The following is a 22450-nucleotide window of genomic DNA, read 5'->3' as shown; positions in this document are numbered from 1 at the left end:
CCTCCCCTTCTTTCCCTACCCAATTCTCATTCATCCTATAAGATTCACTTCAGATGTCCTCTCCTCCAGGCAGCCTTCCCTGACCACCTCTCCTCAGTGGGCAGAAGAGGCCCCACAGGGATCCTAGAGCTCCTAAGAATTCTTTTTATCAATATGCTGTCGGTATCAGAAGAAGTCAGTCTTTCATCCCTTCATCATTCATCAGACACGTCCTAGGGTTGTCTGGGTGCCAGGTTCTGTGCTGAGGGTTGGGATGCTGAGCTGGGGTGGATGGAGTCCTGGCCCTAGGGAACCTCGCTGCTCCTGGTATGACCACTAGGAGTTCAACTTTGGCTAAAAAAACTCAAGTGTCCTCAGAGAATTGCAAATCCAGAGCTGGGGGAGGAGGGGCAGGGAGAAGGGGAGTGTGTTTGCAGCTGGGAGGACTGGCGAAGGCTTTGCAGAGGAGAGGCAGGATCGGCAGGACCCAGGGAGCAGGTGGGGCTTCAACAGAGGGGCCAGAGGCGTGGGGGATGGTGTGTGGTGCAGAGGGCGCTCCCCAGGCGGTCACATGGAAGGTGGGAAGGCCCTTGGCAGGCTCAGGGGAGTCGGCTGGTCTACTCGGAGCCCAGGCAGCACGAACGCATGAGAAATTCTGAGTACCGGCTTGAGGGGTGCCGGAGCCTCATCCTGGAGGACCCGCATGCAGGCTGCCAAGGTGCAACTTTAGTCCCTGGGCACTGGGGAGCCACGGAATGTCTTGGAGCAGGAGAGTGTCCAAAAAGCCTGCAGGGAGTCAGAGCCCACCACTCGCTGAGGCTGAGATGCAACTAAGTTTGGTCTGCGGCCCCAGCCCCGTTTATCTCCAAAGGCACTCAGTTCCATCCCTTGGTGCCGTGGGAGCACCTGTCATCTACACGGTGAGCCCCGGGCCGGCTCGCAGCCCGAAGCTCCCCCGCGCCCCCCTCCGTCCTCCCGCGGGGCTGCCTCGCGCCCACTGCACTGTCGAAGGTTTTCTGGGTGGATCCTCTGCGCTCTCCCAAAGTACATGGAATCCAGCTATGGTGCGTTTATACAATTAGCATAATTATATTTAACAACATAATTAGTGTAAATACATGTAATGACTTACATAGAACTTGTAATTACAACATGTCCTGGCGTAAAAATCCTTATTAAACTTTCTTTTTAAAGAGGTCTGGGAGCATTGTGTGGTGCTGACGCGGAGCTTGGTGGCGTCTTTGAAACCTGTTCATGAAGAGCCCAAGTCAGGAGCCCTTGAGGCCCGAGCGGCAGCTGCCGCAGAAACTTCCTCAGAGGAGCCCTCGGAGCCCTGAGGTAGCTGGTGACCATCGGTGGCTTCCGGGGCTGTGTGAGCAAGCCCGTGGCAGGCCAGCCTGGTGTGGAAAGGAACCTCAAGCTTACCAGCGCCCAGGACAGCGCCAAGGCTCTGCCCACTTCCCTGTTTCAAGGTCCATGGCCTTTAGGACAGAAATGCGGCCTTCTCTGTGCCACCCCTTATCCTGGCCTCAGGCAGCATCCGACTGAGACTGTGGCCACCCTCAGACCGGCATGTGCCGTGCAGGGGGACAGCCAGAACAAGGGCCCAGCCACCTCCCCGGGCAAGACGTGTGCACACACATGCTCCTTCCCGCCACGCCATCCCTGTTACCACAGTCCCCGTTCCTGCCCCCGGATGGGGTCGCCCCCCCATGTATTCTCCAGGCAGCTAGAAAGATTTTCCTAAAATTCAGAAATAACCGAGTCACCCTTCCCTTCTTAAAACCCATCAAGGGGGGCTCGGGCTCCTGACATAGCACTCCGCTGCACACGACAGCAACAGCAGATAAAATGTTAGAATGTACAAATTAGCTACGCCAGGCGGAGTAATCGCACAAAGTCAACTTTATTTGTAGCAAATAAGGAGGTCACAGGGAGTCACTTCCAGTGCAGTGACTCCCTAAGACAGGGTGAATGGGTACCTTTCGTTTAGGGTTAGGATGAATATTTAGATGGGGAAGCCTTGTCATCGTTTGTAGAGGCGCACATGAGGTCATGCACGCGTGTTGAAGGAACACGTCTGTACGTACGTTGTATGTTATGTACGTGCGGCTGGGGCTCCTCCGTGAGCAGAGATGTCAGTCAGCTCTGTAATGGTTTGGGTTCTCTCATGGAGCACTGTCGCTCCACGGCCCATCTGGGTGAGCATGGGCCAAGTTTGGTTCAGATGGTCCAGGGCAGTGGCCATCCCACCAAGGAGCAGTTTCGGGTCATATTTGCCAGAGTTAAGAGGTAATCCCAAAAGAAGAGCTTGGGGAAGAAGAGAGGTTATCGAGTACAAGTGGGTGGATTCAAGGTCAGATCGCGGGGTCTGGCTGGTGACAGGAAGATACCCCATAAAGGCAGCTGTATATGGCTGTTTCCCAGAAACCCAAGCAGTGAGCAGGACCGACGCCAGGCCCCCGGGGTCCGGGGCCACCGCTGGGTGAGAGTGACCAGGACAGAGGTTCGCAAAAGTTCTCCAAGAAAGAAAGGAGCCAACCTGAGCCGGAGGCCACAGCTGCCCCTGGGGAGGGAGGCAAGGCCAGGGGGGACGGCAGTCCTGCCCAAAGGGATGGGTGAGCAAGAGGCAGAGAAGACAGAAATGCAGAAGAAAGAGAAAAAGGAGTTGTACCCAAAATGACCCTGTGGACAAAATTCTGGAATCTGGGCAGCAACCCCTGCCAAGGACGGCAGGCACAGTCCGCGTATGGAGCCTGAGTTCATCCAGGAGGAAGTCAGTCTGCGGCCTACTCTAGCAACCCCTGACACAGAAGCACTCTTAGGGTACTCACGCAGATTTTTCTCAGAAAGGAATAGTGTGCACTTGAATTCAGTAAGGAATAATGAAGCAAAAAAAATACCATGAAAAACAAAGTAAGATCGGGTGAATATAAAAATGGCTTGAAAAATCTGAGAAGGAAAAACGTAATTCGTTGAAATTTAAAAAGGTACGGACAGAGTGAACAGGGATAACGGGTGCTTTAGGGGCACCTGGGGGGCTCAGTCGGTTCAGCGTCCAGCTCTTGATTTCAGCTCAGGTCATGATCTCACGGTCGTGAGATCGAGTCCCACATCAGGCTGTGAGCTAGACATGGAGCCTGCTTAAGATTTTCTCTTTCCCTCTTCCTCTGTTCTACCCACCCTACAAAAAAAACAAAAAACAAATAAGCAAAAGAATACACCACCACAGATACAGCACAGAGATACAGAGAAAGAAGCGATAATTTGAAATAAACATGAAATGAAGTCAGTTCACTCGAAGGAGCTTTTAAATTGCTTCCCGCCGTCCCCTGCTCAGAGCGGATCCAGGGACCGTCACCTCCTTCAGTGACCTTTAACAAAAGGAAGCATGGGGCAAAGCATCATTGCAAAGCCATTTGAAGGAAAAAATAGGGGAAAGAGAGCATTTTTACCATAAGATAAAGGATACTTGTTAGATTAAAAAAAAAAAATCAACACCTTACTGTGTATTCAAAGAAAGAGAACAGAAAAGAATCACCACTAATGAAGAAGTTACAAGGCTGAGTTCGAGGAGGAGAAGGCTGAGTGGTCACCGTACCAGAGAGAATGAAGTGTGAGCTGGAATTATGCATGGAAATAAATCTGAGTGGATAAGCTCAGGGGTCCCTGGACACAGCAGAAGACACAGTGAGGGAAGAAGGAGGCAGAAGCAAGTGAGCAAAGTACACACAATAGAAAAGGAAGAAGGAGTTTTTAAATAGTCAAGAGTGATCCCTACGAAGTTAAGCCAAGAGGACCCAGCTGACGTATAAGTGGAGGCTTCCGAACCAGAGCCCAGAATTACGGAGCGGAGGAGATAAAGTGGCGCTTCCCACCACCCACAGGGACGTGGGGTTGGCTCTCTCCATGGAGGCAGTTTTCTCCCATTTCCTGTCCTCCAGTCAGTGTGGACTCAAGTGACCTCCTGTGGAGGATGGGGTGACGGGAGCGGGGAGCATGGTCTCCACATTGCTGGTCTTTGCTCAGTCCAGTCTTTCCTGGTGGGGTCAGCGAGGCAGGCACCGGTACTGGAGGGCTCCCCTAGAGTCCCTGCCACCGTGTGGTCAGCCCCGGGGCCCAGAAACCGCACTGAAGCCAGGTGGCCCCAAATGGCAGCTCAGACTGCCATCGGCCGAATCTGCTGGAGCCCAGAATCTGCCCTGTGGCCGCAAAAACATTAATAATTTTGTTAGTCTTGCATTCGTGTGAGCACACACCTGCCGGGAATTTACAGGCCCCCCTTTCCATGGTGTGGTGGTGCGTCCCGATTTTTTTAACCTTATTTAAGAAAAGTTGACGAAAATCAAAGAAGAAAGACTATGTACGTGTTAACGGACTCTGTCCCCGGTACTGGGCACCAGGGAAAATGAACGCGTGCGCCAAGGGAGAAAGGTCCACACTGCCCCGTCACCCAGCACAGAAGCCTCTGGAAGGCATCCAGGCAAAAGTGATCATGTCACTCTGCAGGGAAGAATGCTGGCAGCATTCAAGCCCAGACTATGGTAGAGCAGTGTCTACCCCTTCCTGAAGGAAGAAAGGAGAGCCTTTATGTCCAGCCCGGCTGGCCTTCCAGCTGACAGGCTGGGCATGCCAGGGTTTAAATCTGCCCAGGAACTCAGATGTGACTCCGTGGGCCTGGCTACGATCCAAGAGGCAGGGAGCACGCTGGACCCTGCCTCGGGGAGCCGAGTGGAGCTGAAATTCTGAGTGTAGATCCTACGTTCTTCCAGCAACGTCCAACACAGAAAGCAGACAGATTGAGGAGTAGAACTATTTTCAACAGCATAGAAGTGGGGAAAAAAAAAAAAAAAGGCAAAGGAACAGTGGACAGTCACTATTTGAAATGGTATAGAAAACCCGAGAGAATCAATTAAAAAACAAAAACAAAACTACTCCAAACAGAATCGGGCACGGCAGGGTTACTATTAATGCAAACCAACGATAATTGTCACAGACACGCAGAGTAGTGTGTTAGAAGCCTCACAGGTACCCTCTCCTTGCCTTAGCAGCAACAAGATGAAATACCTGGGATTGGGGCATCTGGGGGGCTCATTTGGTTGAACACCCAGACTCTAGATTTCGGGTCAGATCATGATCTCGAGGTCAAGAGATCGAGCCCCACGTCTGGCTCTGTGCTCAGCAGGGAGGTCCTTGAGATTCTCTCTCCCTCTCCCTCTGCCCCTCTCTCTAGAGGTATCTCTCTCTCTCCCTTCCTTAAGAAAAGGAAAAAAAAAAAACTCTAGGGGTGCCTGGGTGGCTCAGTGGGTTGAGCATCTGCCTTCAGCTCAGGTCATGATCCCGGGGTCCTGGGATCCAGCCCTACATCAGGCTCCCTGCTCAGCATTGAGTCTGCTTCTCCCCTCCCTCTACCCCTCCCCCCTGCTCTCACTCTCTCTTTCTCTCAAATGAATAACTAAAAAAATCTTTAAAAAAATCAACACACTAACAACAGTGGACAGCCACTGGAGGGTATGTTTGAAACCCCCAAAGGCAGAAGAACAGAGAGGTGCATCGTGGTTCTGGGAAGGAGAATTTTACGTCCGAAAATTATCGTCATGACCCGAGTTAATGTATTATCATTTTCACATCATCCCAGTAAACACACCTCAGTGTCCTTCATGGTTTCTGAGTTTCACATGAAAACATACAAAAGAAGACCCAAGGAAATGCTGAACAGGAAGAACAGGGGAGGGGTTCGAATTCTGCCAGAACCCCGTGACGCCTGGGAACCAAAGGTGTCACCGTCGCTCCCGCATAGCTAGGAACGGGAGAGGAGGCACGGAAAGACACCACAGAGACTCGAGATAATTCAGTATATGATTTAAAAGGGCTCCTTAAACCAGCAAATAGTGGGGTGATGCAATTTTCAGTAAGTGGGATTGGAAAAAACCAATGCCGATGGAATGAAAGGAATCCATCCTTCACACGGTCGACACCAGGGTCAACTCCAAACGGATCAAAAAATTTGAATGTGAACCATGAGGGCCTCCAGCAGACTCGGTTGGTGGCCATGGGACTCTCAGTCTCAGGGTCGTGAGTCTGAGTCCCGCATTGGGCGGGGAGCCTACTTACAAATAGTAATAATGAAATAAATGTAAACAGTGAAGTTACAGATAACTACAATAAAACACAGGCAGCTTGTTTTGTAACCCGAGTCTGTACGTAAGATTCAAAAAACCAGACAGTGAAAAAGAGAATACTGGTAAATTCCACTACACCCAAGTTTTTCCATCTACGTGGCCAGAAAAAGCACTGTTCCCACCTCCTGGTGCACAGGAGTGGTGCACAGCCAGATCCTCCCAACGAGGACAGTGTGGACGGGGGACAGAGAGGGGATGTGTCATGGAGAAGGCGACGCCCCAGCCCCATGATCAAGGGCAGCGTGCGACAGAGGAGTCACGTGGCTGACACGTTCCCAGATACAGTGGGCTGGGAAGGGGTTCACCTCTGTGGTCTCCCGCCCCCAAGCCCATAACCCAGTGTCATCATGAGAAACCATCAGACCTGTCCCAGCTGAGGGGCGTCCTTCCTGCCCAGCCCAAGCTCTAAGAAGTCAAGGTCACTAATGACCAGGACAACCTGAGAATCTGGCACAGCCCAGAGGAGCTAAGGGGACACAGCAAACAAACGCAGCGTGGGGTCGTGGGTGGGGTCCTGGGACGGACAGTAGGTGAAAACAAAGGAAACCCGAAACAGAAGCCAGTCCCGTAAGGAGGCGCTCCGCAGTGTTCACTAAGTCAACGGACACTGGAGACCGTGTTAACGTTTCTCTGTTTCCTTCCCTCAGAAAATCGCCTTCATGGTAGCTCTGGGCCTGGTCACAACGGAGCACTTGGAAGGTAAGGCTCTCTGCGGCGGCAGGCTGGGCTGCTGGCTGGTGGGAAGGCAGTGCCCACCAGTGACCCGCCTCCTGGGAGGTCTGTCCCAAGTGCCAGGGTCGTCAGCGCAAAGACCAAGAAAGCCTTCCTGCTCCCCCCAGTTCCGTGGCTGTCTGCACAGAGCCCGCCTCCTGGTTTTGGCAAAGGGACCGTGTGGGTCCCGTGCTCGTCCCGTGCTCCCCCGTTGCACGCAGCCCAAGGAGGTGGTCGCTGGAGCCCGACCGCCTGGCCCTGCCACTTGCTAGCCACTCGGGCTTGGGCCCTTCCAGTCACGTCCGAAGGTCTGCGTTTGAGTCCTGCTCGTGCTGCTTTGACCTGGGGGACCGTGGGCAAGCTCCCTCCACTCAGAACCTCCGCCTCCTCTTCCCGCAACACGAGGAAGCCTGCACCTTGAAATATTACAGTGTCGTCGTGAGGTCGGGATGAAAAAGCTTTCCTGAAACCTCCTGACTGTGGTTATGCTTTTTATAAGTAGCTCTCCTCGTAAAACTTCTCTCCCCACCCATGAGACCCTAAGTATTTATTTATTTGGAGCCTGGTCTGGGGTGTCTTACAAGAAACACATGAATGATACTGCAAAGATTTAGAAGGAAAAACTGAGTCCAAAAGACAAGTTAGAAAAACATGTCAAAACAGCTGTTTTCAGAGAAACCGATCCCAGGTTCCATGTGGCAGGCAAAGCAGAAGGCGGGAAAGTGGGGGACCATGTGTGTGGGGTGGTCACCGTCACTGCGGGAAACACCGCACCAGGGGCCCTCTCGGAAGGATTCGTGTGGGAGGCTTCACATGGGCACCTGGTTCCTGGGGCTGCCCTGAACCTCCCTGTGCAGCTGAGCAGGCACTAGCCTGGCGGGCAGACATCCCCCGAGAGACGCCCCCGGGCTGGATGATGGCACATGGGGGTTCCCGCGCCGAGAGCGCACCTGCCCACCCGTCTGCCCCAGAGTGAGTGATTCGGAAGCCACTCTGGGGCAGGGACGCTGGGCAGATAGGCTGCAGAGCAGGGGAGGGGACCGGGACGCCCGGGGTTTGCAGAGAAAGAGTTCGGGGTTCCCAGGTCAGGAAGGATCCAGTAACCGCTGTGTCTGTGCCTTTCCAGAAATCCAGAGCAAACGCCAAGAGCGGAAGAGAAGAAGCACAGCAAATCCCGCTTACAGTGGCCTCCTGGAGACAGAGGTGAGGCCCTACACTCCCTCACCTGCCCCTCCGGGGACTTGCGTTTGGGGCATGACCATGAATGATGTCCCTCCCCTCCTGAGCTCAGAATCTGTTGAGAAACAGGCGCAGGAGATCAGAACAGCGGGGTCCTCACTCGGGCTGCACTGGGGAGCGTGGCTTGGGTGCAGGTTACAAGGTTTCCTGGTTCTTCACCCCAATGATCAGGTGTGGAGCCCTGTCAAGGCCCCGGGGAGCAGCCTCAGAATCACTCCCTAACGGGGAAGCCGTTTCCTTGGGGCCTGAGGTCCGGCAGTCGCGACAGCTCTCTGAAGCCGAGCGAGGTCCCCAGAGGCCGGCGCCCGGCACCTTCCAGACTCGGGCTGTCCCTGCCAGGGGGACAGGTCCCAGGAGGGCCTGTGGGAGGGTCGAGGTCCTGCTGTTCTCACCTCCCCAGGGTGTTGGTCAGTCCAGGCTGCTGTCCTGAGTCCCTGTCAATGACTTGGAACTTGGTGGGGAGGGGGCAGGGGTCTTGGCCAGAGCGATGGTTGCCCAAGTCAGGGGAGCCCACCTGCCCCTGGCCTCTGCTTCTGTCCTCCCGGCTTCTGCATAGAGAACACGCCCGTCTTCATACCGCTCACTTCCCCGCTCTTTTCCTGAGTGTGCTTTGTCCCTGAGATGGTGTCCTAAGCACTGGGCCCCTTCTGAAAGATTGTCGCTGAGCTGTTTCTTGACCAGCACTCGAGGAAGCCGTGTGCCCTCTGTATGACGAGGACCCTGTCCCCTCTGCTGTGCTCACCGATGAAGCCATCCACCGCTCTGCCGGCCCAGCCATACGTCGTGTCCCAAGTCTGTGGTGGCTGGTGGGAAACCACCTGATTAGCAAGTCAGGAGTCAGCTCGACGCTTTGACCCTTGAGCCCAGGACCCACCGTAGCTCCGGGAGCGGCCCTCCACGGGCCTCGCCCTTAGCTGTGAGCACAGCCCGACCACATCGAGAGAGGAGGGAGTGACGCCACTTACCCATCTCCCCTCCACAGCAAAGCCACCCCAAACCAGGGTCTGAACAGGCTTGGCCCGTGGCTGAAGCCCCCTTTTGGATTGTGCCAGAAACCCGATGTGGGGTCTCTAGGGCGTCCTTCCTGAGCGAGGTGGTTGTATCCCAGGGAACAGGGGAGATTCCGTGCCTCCCACGGGGCATAGCCGGCTCACCCGCCACTCCCCCACCCTGCTGCCCCATGTCCATCCTAGTTGTGACCTCTGGAGCCGTGGGTGGGAGCCTGTCCCGGATGTGTCCTGGGCAGGAGCCGTGTCCCCGAGGAGGGCTCCATGTGAGATGCCTTTGTTTTGTTTTCCGTCCCCTACAGAGGAAACGGCTGGCGTCCAACTATCTCAACACCCCCCTGTTCCTCACAGCAAGAGGTAGGTGCCCGCGGACCGCGGCTCCCCAGGGCTGCCCCGGGCCCGGGGCCAAGGCGGCGTGGGTGACCCCCGACTCCAGGCCTGTGTGGGGACAGAGCTGCTTTCCAGTGCATGGTGCTTTCTAGCTCCTGGGCCCTCCTTGCTGTGGCCTCCTTTGCCCCGACATCTTCTGTGGGGAGGAGGAGGGCCGGCGGAGCCTATGCCAGAGCCGGGGCCCCGAGCCGGGATGATGACGTGAGGGCTGGATGTGACAGTGGTAAACGGTAGAATATTCCTTACACACAGAAGCTCTGCTCCCCACTGGACAGTGTCCTCTGCGGACGGCTCTGAGCCAGCAACTGAGAAAAACCATGTTTTGTGATCATTAAATATGTGGTTTGGCCTCACTTACTAGAAGGAGAGTGGGTTATGGACCAAAAAAACCACACACACAGTTGAAAATGAGTCCCTGTGAGAGGTCCCTGGAAGGATGGCTTGCCTGCAGGGCAGCCTGGTGCCTGTCCCAGGGTGGGTCCTGGCCACAACCAGGGCAGAGACCCTGACTTCCGCCATGCCCCAGGTGAGAACTGGGTGTCCCAGGGCCCCGTGATGCTCCCGTCCCACCCCAGGTGAGGACCAGAGCCTGGAATGCTCCCGCCTTGCCCCAGGTGGGAAGCCCTGCCTCACCGGGCCTCGTGGCCTCCGGTCCCAGTTGGTGCCCCTCCAGTGCCCGCTAACGTGTTCTCCGCCCTTCTTCCCTGTGCTAGCCAATGAGGACCCCTGCTGGAAGGTAGGTGTCCCCTCGATGGCAGGTCGGGGTGGGGCGGGTACAGGCGGGGCGCTCCTGGCAGGGGTGAGCCGAGGGGAGGGCCTTTGGGCTCAGTCCTCCCTACCGAGAGCTTTGCAAGACCACCCGGGTCAGCCCACAGGCGGCTCGAACACGACCTCTCTCCACCCGCTGCTGAGGACGCAGGGACCCTGGGGGCCAAGAAGGCCCAGGAGGCGGCCGCTGACGCCAGGGCCGGCCAGGCTCTACCTGGCTCTGCTTGGCCCTGCTGTGTGACCTCAGGGGGAGCTGGCTCTCTCGGGTCATCATTGCCCACCTCACGAGGGTCTAGACCCCGTAATCCTCAGGGTGTCACCCCTCAGGAATCCGTTTCAGTGATCCTGTGAGACCCCGACTCTCCACGCACACTGGTGTCCCTGCTTCTCAGGACACAAGCTGGTTGTGACCTCATTTTTTTTTTTTTTGAGATTTTATTTATCTGAGAGAGAGAGAGCACAAACAGGGGCAGTAGTAGAGAGAGAGGGAGAAGCAGACTCAGCACTGAGCAGGGAGCCCGACGCAAGGCTTGATCCCAAGACCCTGAGATCATGACCTGAGCCAAAGTCAGATGCTCTACCCACTGAGCTGCCCAGGCGCCCTGTGACCTCATTTTCTAAATAAGTTTTGGATCAAATCCTAAAAGAATTGGTAGTCCCCACATGCCTATAACGGTCAGGCTACTGAGCAGCAGCAGGCGACAGGCTTAAACTCTGGTGATCCTGGCCTTTTCGCCAGCAGAACCGTGTAATGTCACAGACTGGTGCTGGTGGCCTGTCGTGCTCGTCCACAGACACCTGTGCCCAACAGCAGGGGAACAGGATGGGCCTCGAGCCTGAGCCCTGCCTCCCCCAGGCCTGGAGGGGCTGTGGCTTCGGGGCAGGGGACCCCGCCACTGGTCTGGCATCCACCTCCGGCTCACTGAGCAATCTTGGGCACATGGCTCACTGGCCCGGGGCTCCTGCACTGACGTGAGTGCTGGCAACAGACCTCCGAGGCCTCATCTCTGTCTGCTGCTCCCTCCATCAAGGACAGCCTGGGGTCCAGGGTCCTCGTGGTGTGGGTCACCCCCATGAGAGCCCTCTGGTCCTTTGCAACCGTGAAGTCAGAAGGCGCTGCAGCCAGACGGGCAGAGAGCAGACCTCCCATGCATGGAGAAGGTTTTCTAGTGGGTGGTGGGAAATTGTTCAGACTCTGCAGGTCACGGGAGGCACGGGGTGATGAGAGGCTCCTCTCTCTGTCCACAGTGCAACGAGCTGGCTGGTAAGATAGTGAGCTCCCCGTCCCTGTAGGTGTGTAAGCAGAGGCCAACAACCAAGGCTGACGACTCTGAAGGGATGTCTGAAGTTCCTTTAGCCCAGGGAAAGAGGAAGCTGCCCCTTACCAGGCTCCTATGTGGAGTGTGTTCCGTGTGTCCTGTTGGGTCTTCCCAGCATCCTGTGGGGCAGGTGGCACTAGCCCCTGTTACAGAGGTGGGCACAGAGGAGTGCAGGAACCCATATGGGATTTTGGGAGATGCCAGGTTAGACCAAGGTGCTATCAAAAGGACTGGAAAGCTGTGACCGCAGATCCCCCAAGGCGGTGGGCAGGAGGGAGGCTTTGTGAGCACTGGCCTGCCCCCCCTACTCCAGGATATGGGACAGTGGGACATTAGGGGCCCAGGCGGACTGTGTCCTAAGCCCCAGCAGGATCACCTGCCCTGCTACCCATGCCTGGCGTCCGGGTTTCAGCTGGGCTGAATCAGGGTGCTAGGGTGCCACACCCTGACTGACTCTGACTCAGTGGCCGTGTCCCTAGGAAACGTGGCCCAGGTGGTGCCCTGGAGTCCACGCGCCGGCAGCCACTTGTCCTCCCAGTTCCTGGGCTCGTCTTTCTCCCAGAGCTGCTGAGAAACACTGGGTCCCAAGCAGGTCAGGGTGGCAGCTGCCCGGGGCCCCCCCAGCTCTCTCCCAGCCCCACCGACCCGCCTCCTGCCCTCCCTTCTCTTCCAGAGTGAGGTCGTCCGTGATGAGCACTGTGCCGCCTGCAAGCGAGGGGCCGACCTGCAGCCCTGCGGCACCTGCCCGGGGGCCTACCACCTCAGCTGCCTGGACCCGCCCCTCAAGACAGCGCCCAAGGGCGTGTGGCGGTGCCCCAAGTGCCAGCAGAAGGTACGGGAGACTGTGCTGCTGGGCAGTGGGCCCTCCCGCCCCCCACCGACTCTCCCTGCACCAAAGGACCCTCCCCCAGCACAGCATCTGAGGCTGGGGAATCTGTGGGGCTGGCCCGTGCACTGTAGGGTCTCAGTGACCCCAGGCTCTGCCTGCTAGATGCCAGTACACCCCCATAGTGGCCATCTCAGACATTGCCAGCAGAGGCCCACTGGGGACGGCTGAGCAGAGGTGTCCCTCTGCAGCGATCTGACCCAATGACTCCAGCTCTGAGCTCCAGATTCCCCCTGACAGAGAACCTGAACTAGCATCACAAACTGCAAAACAGAGCTAGCTAACTTAACGCGTTCCATCTCCCTGCTGCCACACTTAGGAAAACCTAGCAGGTTCGAAAAAACAGTAACACTCCCTTCTGGTGCTGATGCGGGGAGGTAGACACTCTTTTATCAAGAACCTTAAAAATGTATATATATCTTTTAAATGCAGAATCTAGCTTTGGGGAATGTAGTCCCAGGAAGGAATCCAAATACAGATAAAATTCTGTGCACGAAGAAACCCCTCGCCCCTTGTCTATAAAGGAAGAGATACAGCTGCCTCGCAGCACTAGGAGACAGTGAACTTCATTCCAGCAGGTGCGCTCAGGGCCATGTTACACAGTCACTGGAGATGGTCGTTATAAAGAGTTTGTGATCCTTTGAGGCATGTTCTCTATGTGGACCTAAGTTTTAAAGAAAGAAGGTGCCAGGCTTTATAGTGGTTCCTTAGCTCTGTCACCTCCCCGAGAAAGCTGCAGGTAGAATGAGACACGGGGGAGTGCAGCCTTCCGAGTGTTACAGGCACGTGGGAACTTTCCTGTGCTTTTGTGTGATGTGTTACTTGCAAAATCATAGGGGAATCACCTTTATTTCTGAAAACACTGATTCTTATGGGTTCCCATCATCCCTGGGGACTTAGAGGGTGGGTACAGTGGGGCCTATGTCACTGTCTCCCGTGGGGACCACCAGCCCCTGCGTCGTGACTGCCTGGGGGCTCACAGCTCTTTGAGGGACACAAGATTATCTTCCCCACCTGGACATGGTGGTGGGGCCTCACTGGGCCCTCGAGGTGTCCCCCATTTGCCTGGGGCTGCTCTCAGGTCCCCAGGACATAGGAAGAAGGCAGGCGGCCATTCGTGGATGCATTCGGTCAGGAAGAATTGGGGCCTCCGTTCCAGCGCCATGGGGGCCCTGGCAAGAGGCAGGTTCCTGCCCTCGAGGAGCCCTGTGAGCCGACCATGAGGCAGGGCGGCCCCGTCCCAACATGGTTGAGGAACTGCTGCTCAGAGAGTTGTTCCGCACCCCTGCTCCCCCAGTGGGGCACGGCCAGGCTGCGGCAGGTTCTGGCCCGTCCACTTGCTCATCTCCCCGTCTGCTCTCTAGGCCTTAAAGAAAGACGACGGTGTGCCCTGGACCGGGATGCTGGCCATTGTGCACTCCTACGTCACCCACAAGACGGGTAAGACGGCCTCGGGGAGTGGAGAAGGGCACCGCCTCCCTTCTCTCCAATCCCAGCCCCATCCTCTGGACTCACTCTGGGCCCATCCGAACTGTTCCGAGCCAGAGCCCCACAAAGAGGGACCCCGGGAGTGGTCCTGGGTGCCGGGCAGCTCCCGTGTGGGGAATGGTGCTCCCAGCCCCTGGGCGTGCAGCCGAGGCCCCTGGCTTCTGCAGGAGGATATGGCAGAATGGCCTGGAGGTGTAGACCTCGGGTTCTTACTGCTTTTCCCACTCACCCGTGGCCCAGCCTTCTGGCTCACCTGGCTTGTGTCCTCACCTGGCCTTCTCTTCGCCAGTCAAGGAAGAAGAGAAGCAGAAGCTGCTACAGAGAGGCAGTGAGCTACAGAGCGAGCACCAGCAGCTGGAGGAACGGGACCGGCGCCTGGCCGCGGCCGTGAAGGTTCGCTGGGCGAGGGGGCAGGAGGCCGGGGGACCTTAGGGCCCCAAGATTTAAGTCCAGAGCTTCGCTGTTCTGTTATTGAGGCCCCGGGAGAAGACAGCCTCCCCAGCATCACTCAGCAAGCCAGGAGGTAGACAGTGCGGCTCTGTGACCTGCTCAGCAGAGAGCTGTCAAACAGCTGAGGCTCTCCAGCTCTGCTCCCACCTAGCTCTTCGTCGGTGGCAAAGCCCCATCTCTGAACCTCAGTTTCTTCTTGCATAAAGTGAACATAATGACTTCCCTTCTGTAGTGTGGTGGTCAACAAGACGGTGGTGAGGGCGGTGATGATGGTGATGGTGATGATGGTTGATGATGGTGATGGTCATGATGGTCATGATGATAGTGATGATAGTCGTGATGGTGATGGTGACGGTGGTGGTAATAGTGATGTCAGTGGTGATAGTGGTGATGGTCATAATGGTTGTGATAATAGTGGTGGTGGTTGGCGGTGATGGTAATGCTAATGATGGTGATGATGGCAGTGGTGATGGTAGTGATGGTGATGGTCATGATGATAGTGTTGAGGTGGTAATAGTGATGATGGTGGTGATGGTGATGGTAATAATGGTTGATGGTGATAATGGTGATGATGGTTGTGATGGTCATAATAGTTGTGATAATGGTGATGATGGTGATGGTGGTGATGATGGTGGTAGTGATAGTGATGATGGCAGTGGTGATGGTAGTGATGGTATTGGTCATGATGATAGTGTTGAGGTGGTGATGGTGATGATGGTGGCAGTGATGGTAATAATGGTTGATGATGGTGATGATGGTGATGGTTATGGTTGTGATGATAGTGGTAGTGGTGGTGATGTGATGATAGTGATGATGATGATGGTGATGATGGTGGTGATGATGGTGTTGGTGATGATGGTAGTGATGGTCATGGTGGTTGTGATAATGGTATGATGGTGATGATGGTGATGGTTGTGATGGTCATGATTGTAGTGATTATAATGGTGGTGATGTTGGTGATGGTGATGATAGTGATAGTGATGATGGCAGTGGTGATGGTCATGATGACAGTGTTGAGGTGGTGATGGTGATAATGGTTGATGATGATGATGACAGTGATGGTTATGATGGTTGTGATGATAGTGGTGATGGTGATGTGATGATAGTGATGGTAGTGATGATGGTGATGATGGTGGTGATGGTGATGGTGACAGTGGTGGTAATAGTGATGTCAGTGATGATAGTGGTGATGGTCATGATGGTTGTGATAATAGTGGTGGTGGTTGGTGGTGGTGGTAATGATAGTGATGGTGATGATGGCAGTGGTGACAGTAGTGACGGTGATGGTCATAATAGTGTTGAGGTGGTGATAGTGATGATGGGGTGGTAATGATGGTGATGATAATAATGGTTGATGATGGTGATAATGGTGGTGATGATGGTGATGATGGGGTGGTGATGATGGTGATGATAATAATGGTTGATGATGGTGATGATGGTGATGATTGTTGTGATGGTCATGATTGTAGTGATTAAAATGGTGGTGATTATGGTGGTGATGATAGTGATGATAGTGATAGTGATGATGGCAGTGGTGATGGTAGTGATGGTGATGGTCATGATGATAGTGTTGAGGGGTAATGGTGATGGTAGTAGTGACGATGGTGATGGTGATAATGGTTGATGATGATGGTGATGATGGTGATGATAATAATGGTTGATGATGGTGATGATGGTGATGATTGTTGTGATGGTCATGATTGTAGTGATTAAAATGGTGGTGATTATGGTGGTGATGATAGTGATGATAGTGATAGTGATGATGGCAGTGGTGATGGTAGTGATGGTGATGGTCATGATGATAGTGTTGAGGGGTAATGGTGATGGTAGTAGTGACGATGGTGATGGTGATAATGGTTGATGATGATGGTGGTGGTGGTGGTGGTGATGGTTATGATGGTTGTGATGATAGTGATGATGGTGGTGATGGTGATGATGATGTTGGTGGTGATGGTAGTGATGGTGATAATGGTAGTGATGGTGGTTGTAATGATGATGCCAAGGGCAATGCCAGGTCCTAGTCTCACTTAATCTGAATAACCCAAGGGGAGGCTCTGTGATTATTCCTGTCTCAGAGTTTGGGTGCACTCTCAGGGAGTAGAAGTGATTTCCCTGAGGAACAAGTAGCTTACACTCCAGCTTGGGGCCCTGTCCCAGCTGCTGTCTGCGCTGCCATGATACATATAAAGCCAACTAAAAGACGAGAGCCCGGCAGGCAGCAGAGCAGAGCAGAGAGTGGGCTGGCCATCTACAGATCTCCTGCCACTGCTGTGGTTGAGCCAGAAGTGGCTCCCAGCTTCCTCAGCAGGAGGAGAAATGACCTGGTCAGCAAGGTAGCATCACAGTCAGGAGGAAGAACGTTCCACGCTCCCACACAGGCACACTATTTCTAGCCCTGAACTCTGAAACAAACTTCTCCTGGGTGTCTGGCTGCAATTCCATTCCTCACGGCTGCCTGGTTTGTGGAAGGCCCTCGGGCTGGTTTCTTTCAGTCTCTGGCCGCAAGAGGGGAGGAGCGGTGGGAGAGGGGCTGAGAGTGTGGCAGCCCCAGGTGGCCTGCACGGTGGGATTCTGAGACACCGCCCCCCAATCCTTTTCTCTCCCTGACAGAAATGCCTAGAGCTTAAGACGAGCCTGCTGGCCCAGCAGAGGGGCACCCAGTTGTCCTTGGACCGCCTGCGGGCCCTCCTGAGACTGATACAGGGTGGGCAGAGGCTGCAGGTCACCATGGCAACCACCAGCCCTGCCCCGATGCTGGCCGGGCCCTGGACCAAGCCCCCAGCCGCAGCCATGCACTCTGCCCTCCAGCACCCCCAGGGGCACAACTGACCCCGCGGGACCGGCTTCACACCCACAGAAGGTTCCTGGGACCCCGCTCAGCAGACCTGAGGTTTCTGTCCGCCTTAATTCATAAACACTATGAATTTCAGATGAAAATAAAACCCAACCGAGAGAGAGAGAAAAGAAGGGAGAAGGAACCGGGTGGAAGTCCTAGAGCCAGGACCGGAGGGGATGGAGCCCTCCTGTCCGCGTTCGGACAGGACGCCAAGGAAGCCAGGTGGGCACGGGACGGCCGGGGACGCAGTCAGCCCCCAGCCCTTTGGGGGCTGCCCAGGCCTCTGGCTTCCAGGCACAGCTGTCTCCTCGGCTTCGGGCTGCCCCCCGGGAGAGAGAAGGGCAGAGGTCAGGAGGGGAGCCAGGAACCCGAAGACCTAGCTAAGTAGTAGCAGTAGTTGGGACGAGCAGTGGGTAGCGAATCTAGGTAGGACTCCGCGCCCCTCCCACTCAGGGGCTCGGGGCTCGAGGCCGGGGCGCCCCAGCGCCTTCCTGGAACGCGGGCCCCGCTCTGTCAGTATTATTAGCGTTCAGAGTCACAGCTGTCGAACTTGAAAGAGACTATGAGGTGGGTCCCTCTGGGGAGGGACTCTGCGGTCTCCACCTACCAGGGCCTCCGCACCCCGGGTCTCCGGAGCGCCCGCGCTGTACACCTCCTGCCCTCTGCTGAGCTTCTGGACTCCTTTTGCCATCGAGGTCTTTTTCTCATGGAGTTTCTGGGCAAGACGGAGCTGCAGGCTGCAGGGGAGGCCTGTGGCGGGTTTTCTATCCGGGGTTGAACCCTCCACTTACGACTGAAGCCTTTTCTTTTCTCCTTTCGAAGAGCCGATAAAGTGTTCCATTCCTCTTTTCTTGCCAGTACAGACATTTATGCCAAAAAATAACTTTACATTTTTGTATGGCGTTTTTATTGTAAGATATTTAATGTGAAGGGGGGACGCTTGCTGACTTCTTTTCCTGCTTCCAGTGGTCTCTGCTGCAAGGTGTGAATGCGGAAACCCCTCCTGGGGGACGGCCCAACCGGAGAGATCTGGAGGGTCCTCTCAGAAGGGGGGGGAGGGCGAGGGTGGGGAGGGAGGGAGGGGGGCAGTGGCCTCGGGAGGGTTTGGCCTTCGGAGACGCAAGAGTCCCTCTTCTTGCTGTCTCCTCATGATCCTGAGAGCTGAGGGCACGCGCGTCATAGAAGGGCTCCCGCCTCCCAAGGTGGGAGTCCACCCCCAGCTTCTCCAGTCCTGAGGGACATAGCACAACAGGATAAGCATCCGGAAGCCACCGGGCTCCCACCCCAGCATATCACACGGTGCCCAATTGCATTGAACACACGTGTGCGTGTGCACACACAGCCCCAGACACACACGCACATGTGCACGCCGACAGGTGCAGAGTGGGGAGGCTGGCCGGGATCCCACAGACTGCCATGGTCCCTCCCGTCATTTTCTCGACTCCGGGAGAAACTGTGCTGTACGATACAGATCTATTTTAATACACTTAACACTGGGTTGAACAAGATTTTTATATTCTTTTATTGATGAACAAAGTGAACTGTGAGACACATGTCTTCTATATTGGTTACTCTAGATGCCAATTACGCATTCCCATGTGGCTTGCGATGTAAATGTCTTCAGAATCCTTTTTGTTGGTTTGTTTTTCTTCTTGGATGGATTGAATTGAATTAAATTAAAAAAAAAAAATGTAACGGGAGGATGTGGAAGGTTGGACCCGGGAGGGGTAGCTGCCAACGTGTCTTGAGACTTAGTGTTTTTGGACCAAGGAGGACCGTCCAGTGGATAGTGAGGGTAGAGAAAAAGTGTTTGTCTTAAATATGCCGATGTAGTTTTCCTTCTGTACGACGTATTAAACTCAACTGATGATTTCAAAGCCGCGTGGTTTGCTTTGTCTTCAGCAGAGAGACCTCCAGGAGCACGAGGGGCGGAGGTGGGGGGCGTTGGAGAGGTGGAAAGTCAGGGTCCTGCCCTGATGGGAGGCAGGGACGGATGAGAGAGCTCGTGGGCACCCTCTGTGTGCTGATCCCACGCCCCCCTCCCCCTCCCGGTGGCAGGTGCACCTGTTGGGACCTGGTGGTGGTCACAAGCAACAGAAAACCACCCAGCCGAGTGCTATGCGGTGTGGACACTGCTCCCTCCCTCTCCCTCGTCGTAGCCCCTCGACAGCACCCACTTTTTTCTGTTGCACATGAGCCCCTACAATCACTCAGGGGCTTTGTCCTTGGCCTTCCAAGAGACCAGCCCAACTGGGGGCCCAGACCCCTGCATCCTGACCCCAGGCCCTTCAAAGGTCTCCAGTTGGCCTAGTCAGGTGAGGAGCCCACCTCTGGACAACCAGATGTGGCCTAGGGTGGGATCAAATACGAAGGGACGGGCAGGGCTGCAGGGGTGGGCGGGGCTGCGGGGCCCAGCCTGCGGCGGTCTCTGACAGTCCTGTCCTGTTTCCAAGCTGGTCCAGAATCACATAGTTTGGGTGGGGCCTAGAGTTCAAGGCGCCTCTGCCTGACCCCAGTGCCCCACTGCCTCCCTGAGAGCCGGCCCAGTCTCAGCCCCTGGGGCCCATGAGGAGCCCCTCCCCCCATCCTGGGGACTCATGGTTCCCATTGTTCTCAGTCTCCTGTTTTCTTCCCACCCTTTGGTGTCCCTTGCCCCAGGATTCCCTTGGGGCTGCCCAATTCTAGGTCAGTCGTGACCTCCCTGTGGCCAGATCTAGTGGGGGACGTGCTGACCATGGCCTCCCGCTGAAGGAGACTTCCAGGACCCCCACACCTGGTTTTTCCAGTTTGTCTCTTCTCTGTCTCTGAGCTGACTGCTCCCGGCTGTTATCTCCAGGCGGGGCCTCTGCCTCACACCCCTGCCCGTTGGGCATCAGGAAGCATCTGTCTCTGCCAGGCCCACCCTCCTGCCCCTGTCCCATTTCCAGAAGATTCCATCTTCCTAATACACGAGCCAGCAGCCCAGTGGTTTCACCCCGGACACCTGGCCGTTAGCACTGTGCTCGGAATATAAGGGGTGGTGGCCATGTGTCACCGCCCACACCAACATCACTGTGGTCTCAGCCCGCCAGCGCAGCCGTGGGCGTAACATGTGCTCCACCTCAGTTCTCAGCCCAGCAGTGCCAGCATGACAATGCCTTTGCCGACCCCTGCTGTCCCTGCCCATCTTGCTCAGCAGCAGGTCCTCCAAGGCCGCAGTCACCGCATTCTCTGGCCCTTTGGCTTCCCTTCCTGCCTCTCTCCACTCTCCTCGCTCTGTTCCAGCCACATGGCCTCCCTGCTCTAGCTGGAGCCCACTTGGGCATGCTCCTGTCACAGGGCCTTTGCATGTGCCATGTCTGCACCAGGCGTGTCCCATCGTCTCTTAGACTGGCTTCCCCGCTTGCTTGGGAACTGGACCATAGTCCCTTTGAGGTGCAGCTGTCCCCAGCCCCCCTCATGAGGACAGCATTTCCTCTCCTCCCCTCTTGTTTGATTCTTCAGACTGACAACTTTCTGTGACTCACCTTTTTGCTTCTCCCTGCTTCACGGAGGCGGGGAAGCTGGTCAGTTTTACTCACCAGTTCCCAGCATCCAGCAGAGGGCCTGGCACCCAGGACACAGGGGCTCAGTGAAGAGTCATGGAATAAAGGAAGGAGGCTTTTGAGAGACAGAGCTGCTGGGCCTCTGGGCTGCCTCCATCCCAGCTCAGGGTCCTGCCCCCATGGGCCCTGCTCCCAGTCCAGCTGCAGGTCCACTTGTCCAGGGAGGGTGGGGGCTGGGGAGGAGGAAGCTGAGGCTGGGGGAGGGGCGGGATCGCCAGGGACCTGCAGTTGCAGAGGTGAACCCAGACTCTGTGAGGTCCTTGTCCTCCAATCCTACGGAGGTTCCAGGACAGCCCACCTGGCTCCCGACAAGAGAGGCGGGGGCCTGGGGGGCTCCAGCGCCCCAAAACAGGGCAGGAGTTCCCTACAAGTCCGGATGGGCCCCCACGACCCCTGATCCGCGCTGAGAGCTCCCTCCCTCCTGGGGAAGCCCCTCCAGGGTGAGCGCCGCCATTAGAAAGGGGCCCCAGAGTGTGCGCACAGCTGCGGTCCCTCCTGTCCCTCCACCACCACCACCAGCGCCCCGGGGACCCTTGCCCACGTACCGGGAAACCCAGGGTTCCATGGGGTCTCCAGCAACTTCCAATTCCCCGGCTCCATCTGACCCGGCCCTGGGGAGCAGGGCCCATCAGAGCTCTGCAGTGCACCCCAAGCAAACTCAGGGGTGGGTGACTCCCCGGCGGGCGCCAGCAGTCAAGATGGCCATCCCCTGGGTGGCCTCTGCTCCCCAAGGTTATGGTGATGGGGAGTCGCCACTTCCCAGAGCGCTCCCCCGGGGGCACTTAGCTTCCAGAAGCTGCTGTAACAAAGCACCACAGACCATGGGTTTAAACCACAAAAAGGACTTTTCTGCCAGTTCAAGGCATGAGCTGGGCCGGTCCCCCGCCGGGGGCTGGAGCCACTCAGGCACGCCTTGGCGTGGGGGTGGCCCTTCTCCCCGTGTCCTCTTGCTTTCTGTCCGTGCAGCTTGCTGGCGACCTGTGGCGCTCTCCAGCCTGCAGACCCATCGCCCCATCTCTGCCTCCTCTTCCTGTACCACCCCCCGTGGTGTGTCTCAGGCAGAGTTCCTTCCTTCACAAGGGCAAGGACACACACTAAGGCCACCCTCATGATTTCACGTAAAGTTAGTCATCCTGCTTCCAAATAAGGTCCCGTTCACAGGTCCTGGGGGTTAGGACTCCGACCTCTTTTTGTAGAACGCGATTCAGCCCGAAAGGGACGCCTTTCTGCGGGTTGTGTCTGAAAGCTGCTTCCTTCTGGCATGTGCCCCGCCCTCGGGACGCTCAGTGCCACCCCCTTTGCCTCCTCTGCCCCGACACAGTCCACGGGCTGGGAACACCATGGAGCCGGCCCACTGCATAGCCCCCTCCCTGGCCCGCCTGCTCTGGGCCCACCCCGCCCTGCCTGGCTTCCTCCTTGGACCCTCTGGTACATGTCTCAGCCCCTCATCGGGCACTGAGGCACCGAGACCTGGAATGGCGCTTAAGGTCACACAGCCGGCAGGTGGCTTCAGCATGGTCTGTGGCTCTGTGCCCGCGCTCCCAGCACCTCTGCTTCTCTGCCCGCTGGACCCCGGTCACCTCTCAGGGCGCAGGTGGACAGCTGGAGGCC

The 22450-nt window shown here is 56.2% G+C and overlaps 1 protein-coding gene across 1 annotated transcript in view; it reads left to right on the top strand.

Annotated features, from left to right (window-relative positions):
* The window catches only part of PHF21B (PHD finger protein 21B), an 86178-nt gene extending 67866 nt beyond the window's left edge, over positions 1 to 18312 (top strand). The window contains exons 6-13 of the mRNA XM_047742572.1: positions 6809 to 6860; positions 7999 to 8075; positions 9421 to 9475; positions 10222 to 10244; positions 12269 to 12427; positions 13846 to 13921; positions 14259 to 14362; positions 17030 to 18312. Coding sequence (XP_047598528.1) covers positions 6809 to 6860; positions 7999 to 8075; positions 9421 to 9475; positions 10222 to 10244; positions 12269 to 12427; positions 13846 to 13921; positions 14259 to 14362; positions 17030 to 17248 — 765 coding nt within the window. The 3' untranslated portion in view covers positions 17249 to 18312. The remainder of the gene's footprint in view (positions 1 to 6808; positions 6861 to 7998; positions 8076 to 9420; positions 9476 to 10221; positions 10245 to 12268; positions 12428 to 13845; positions 13922 to 14258; positions 14363 to 17029) is intronic.
* Positions 18313 to 22450: the final 4138 nt, after the last annotated feature.

This window comes from Lutra lutra, chromosome 8 (assembly GCF_902655055.1).
Source record: "Lutra lutra chromosome 8, mLutLut1.2, whole genome shotgun sequence".
NCBI classification, from domain to species: domain Eukaryota; kingdom Metazoa; phylum Chordata; class Mammalia; order Carnivora; family Mustelidae; genus Lutra; species Lutra lutra.
The sequence above is the reverse complement of the archived record's forward strand: the minus strand, read 5'-3'. Positions and strand labels throughout refer to the sequence as shown.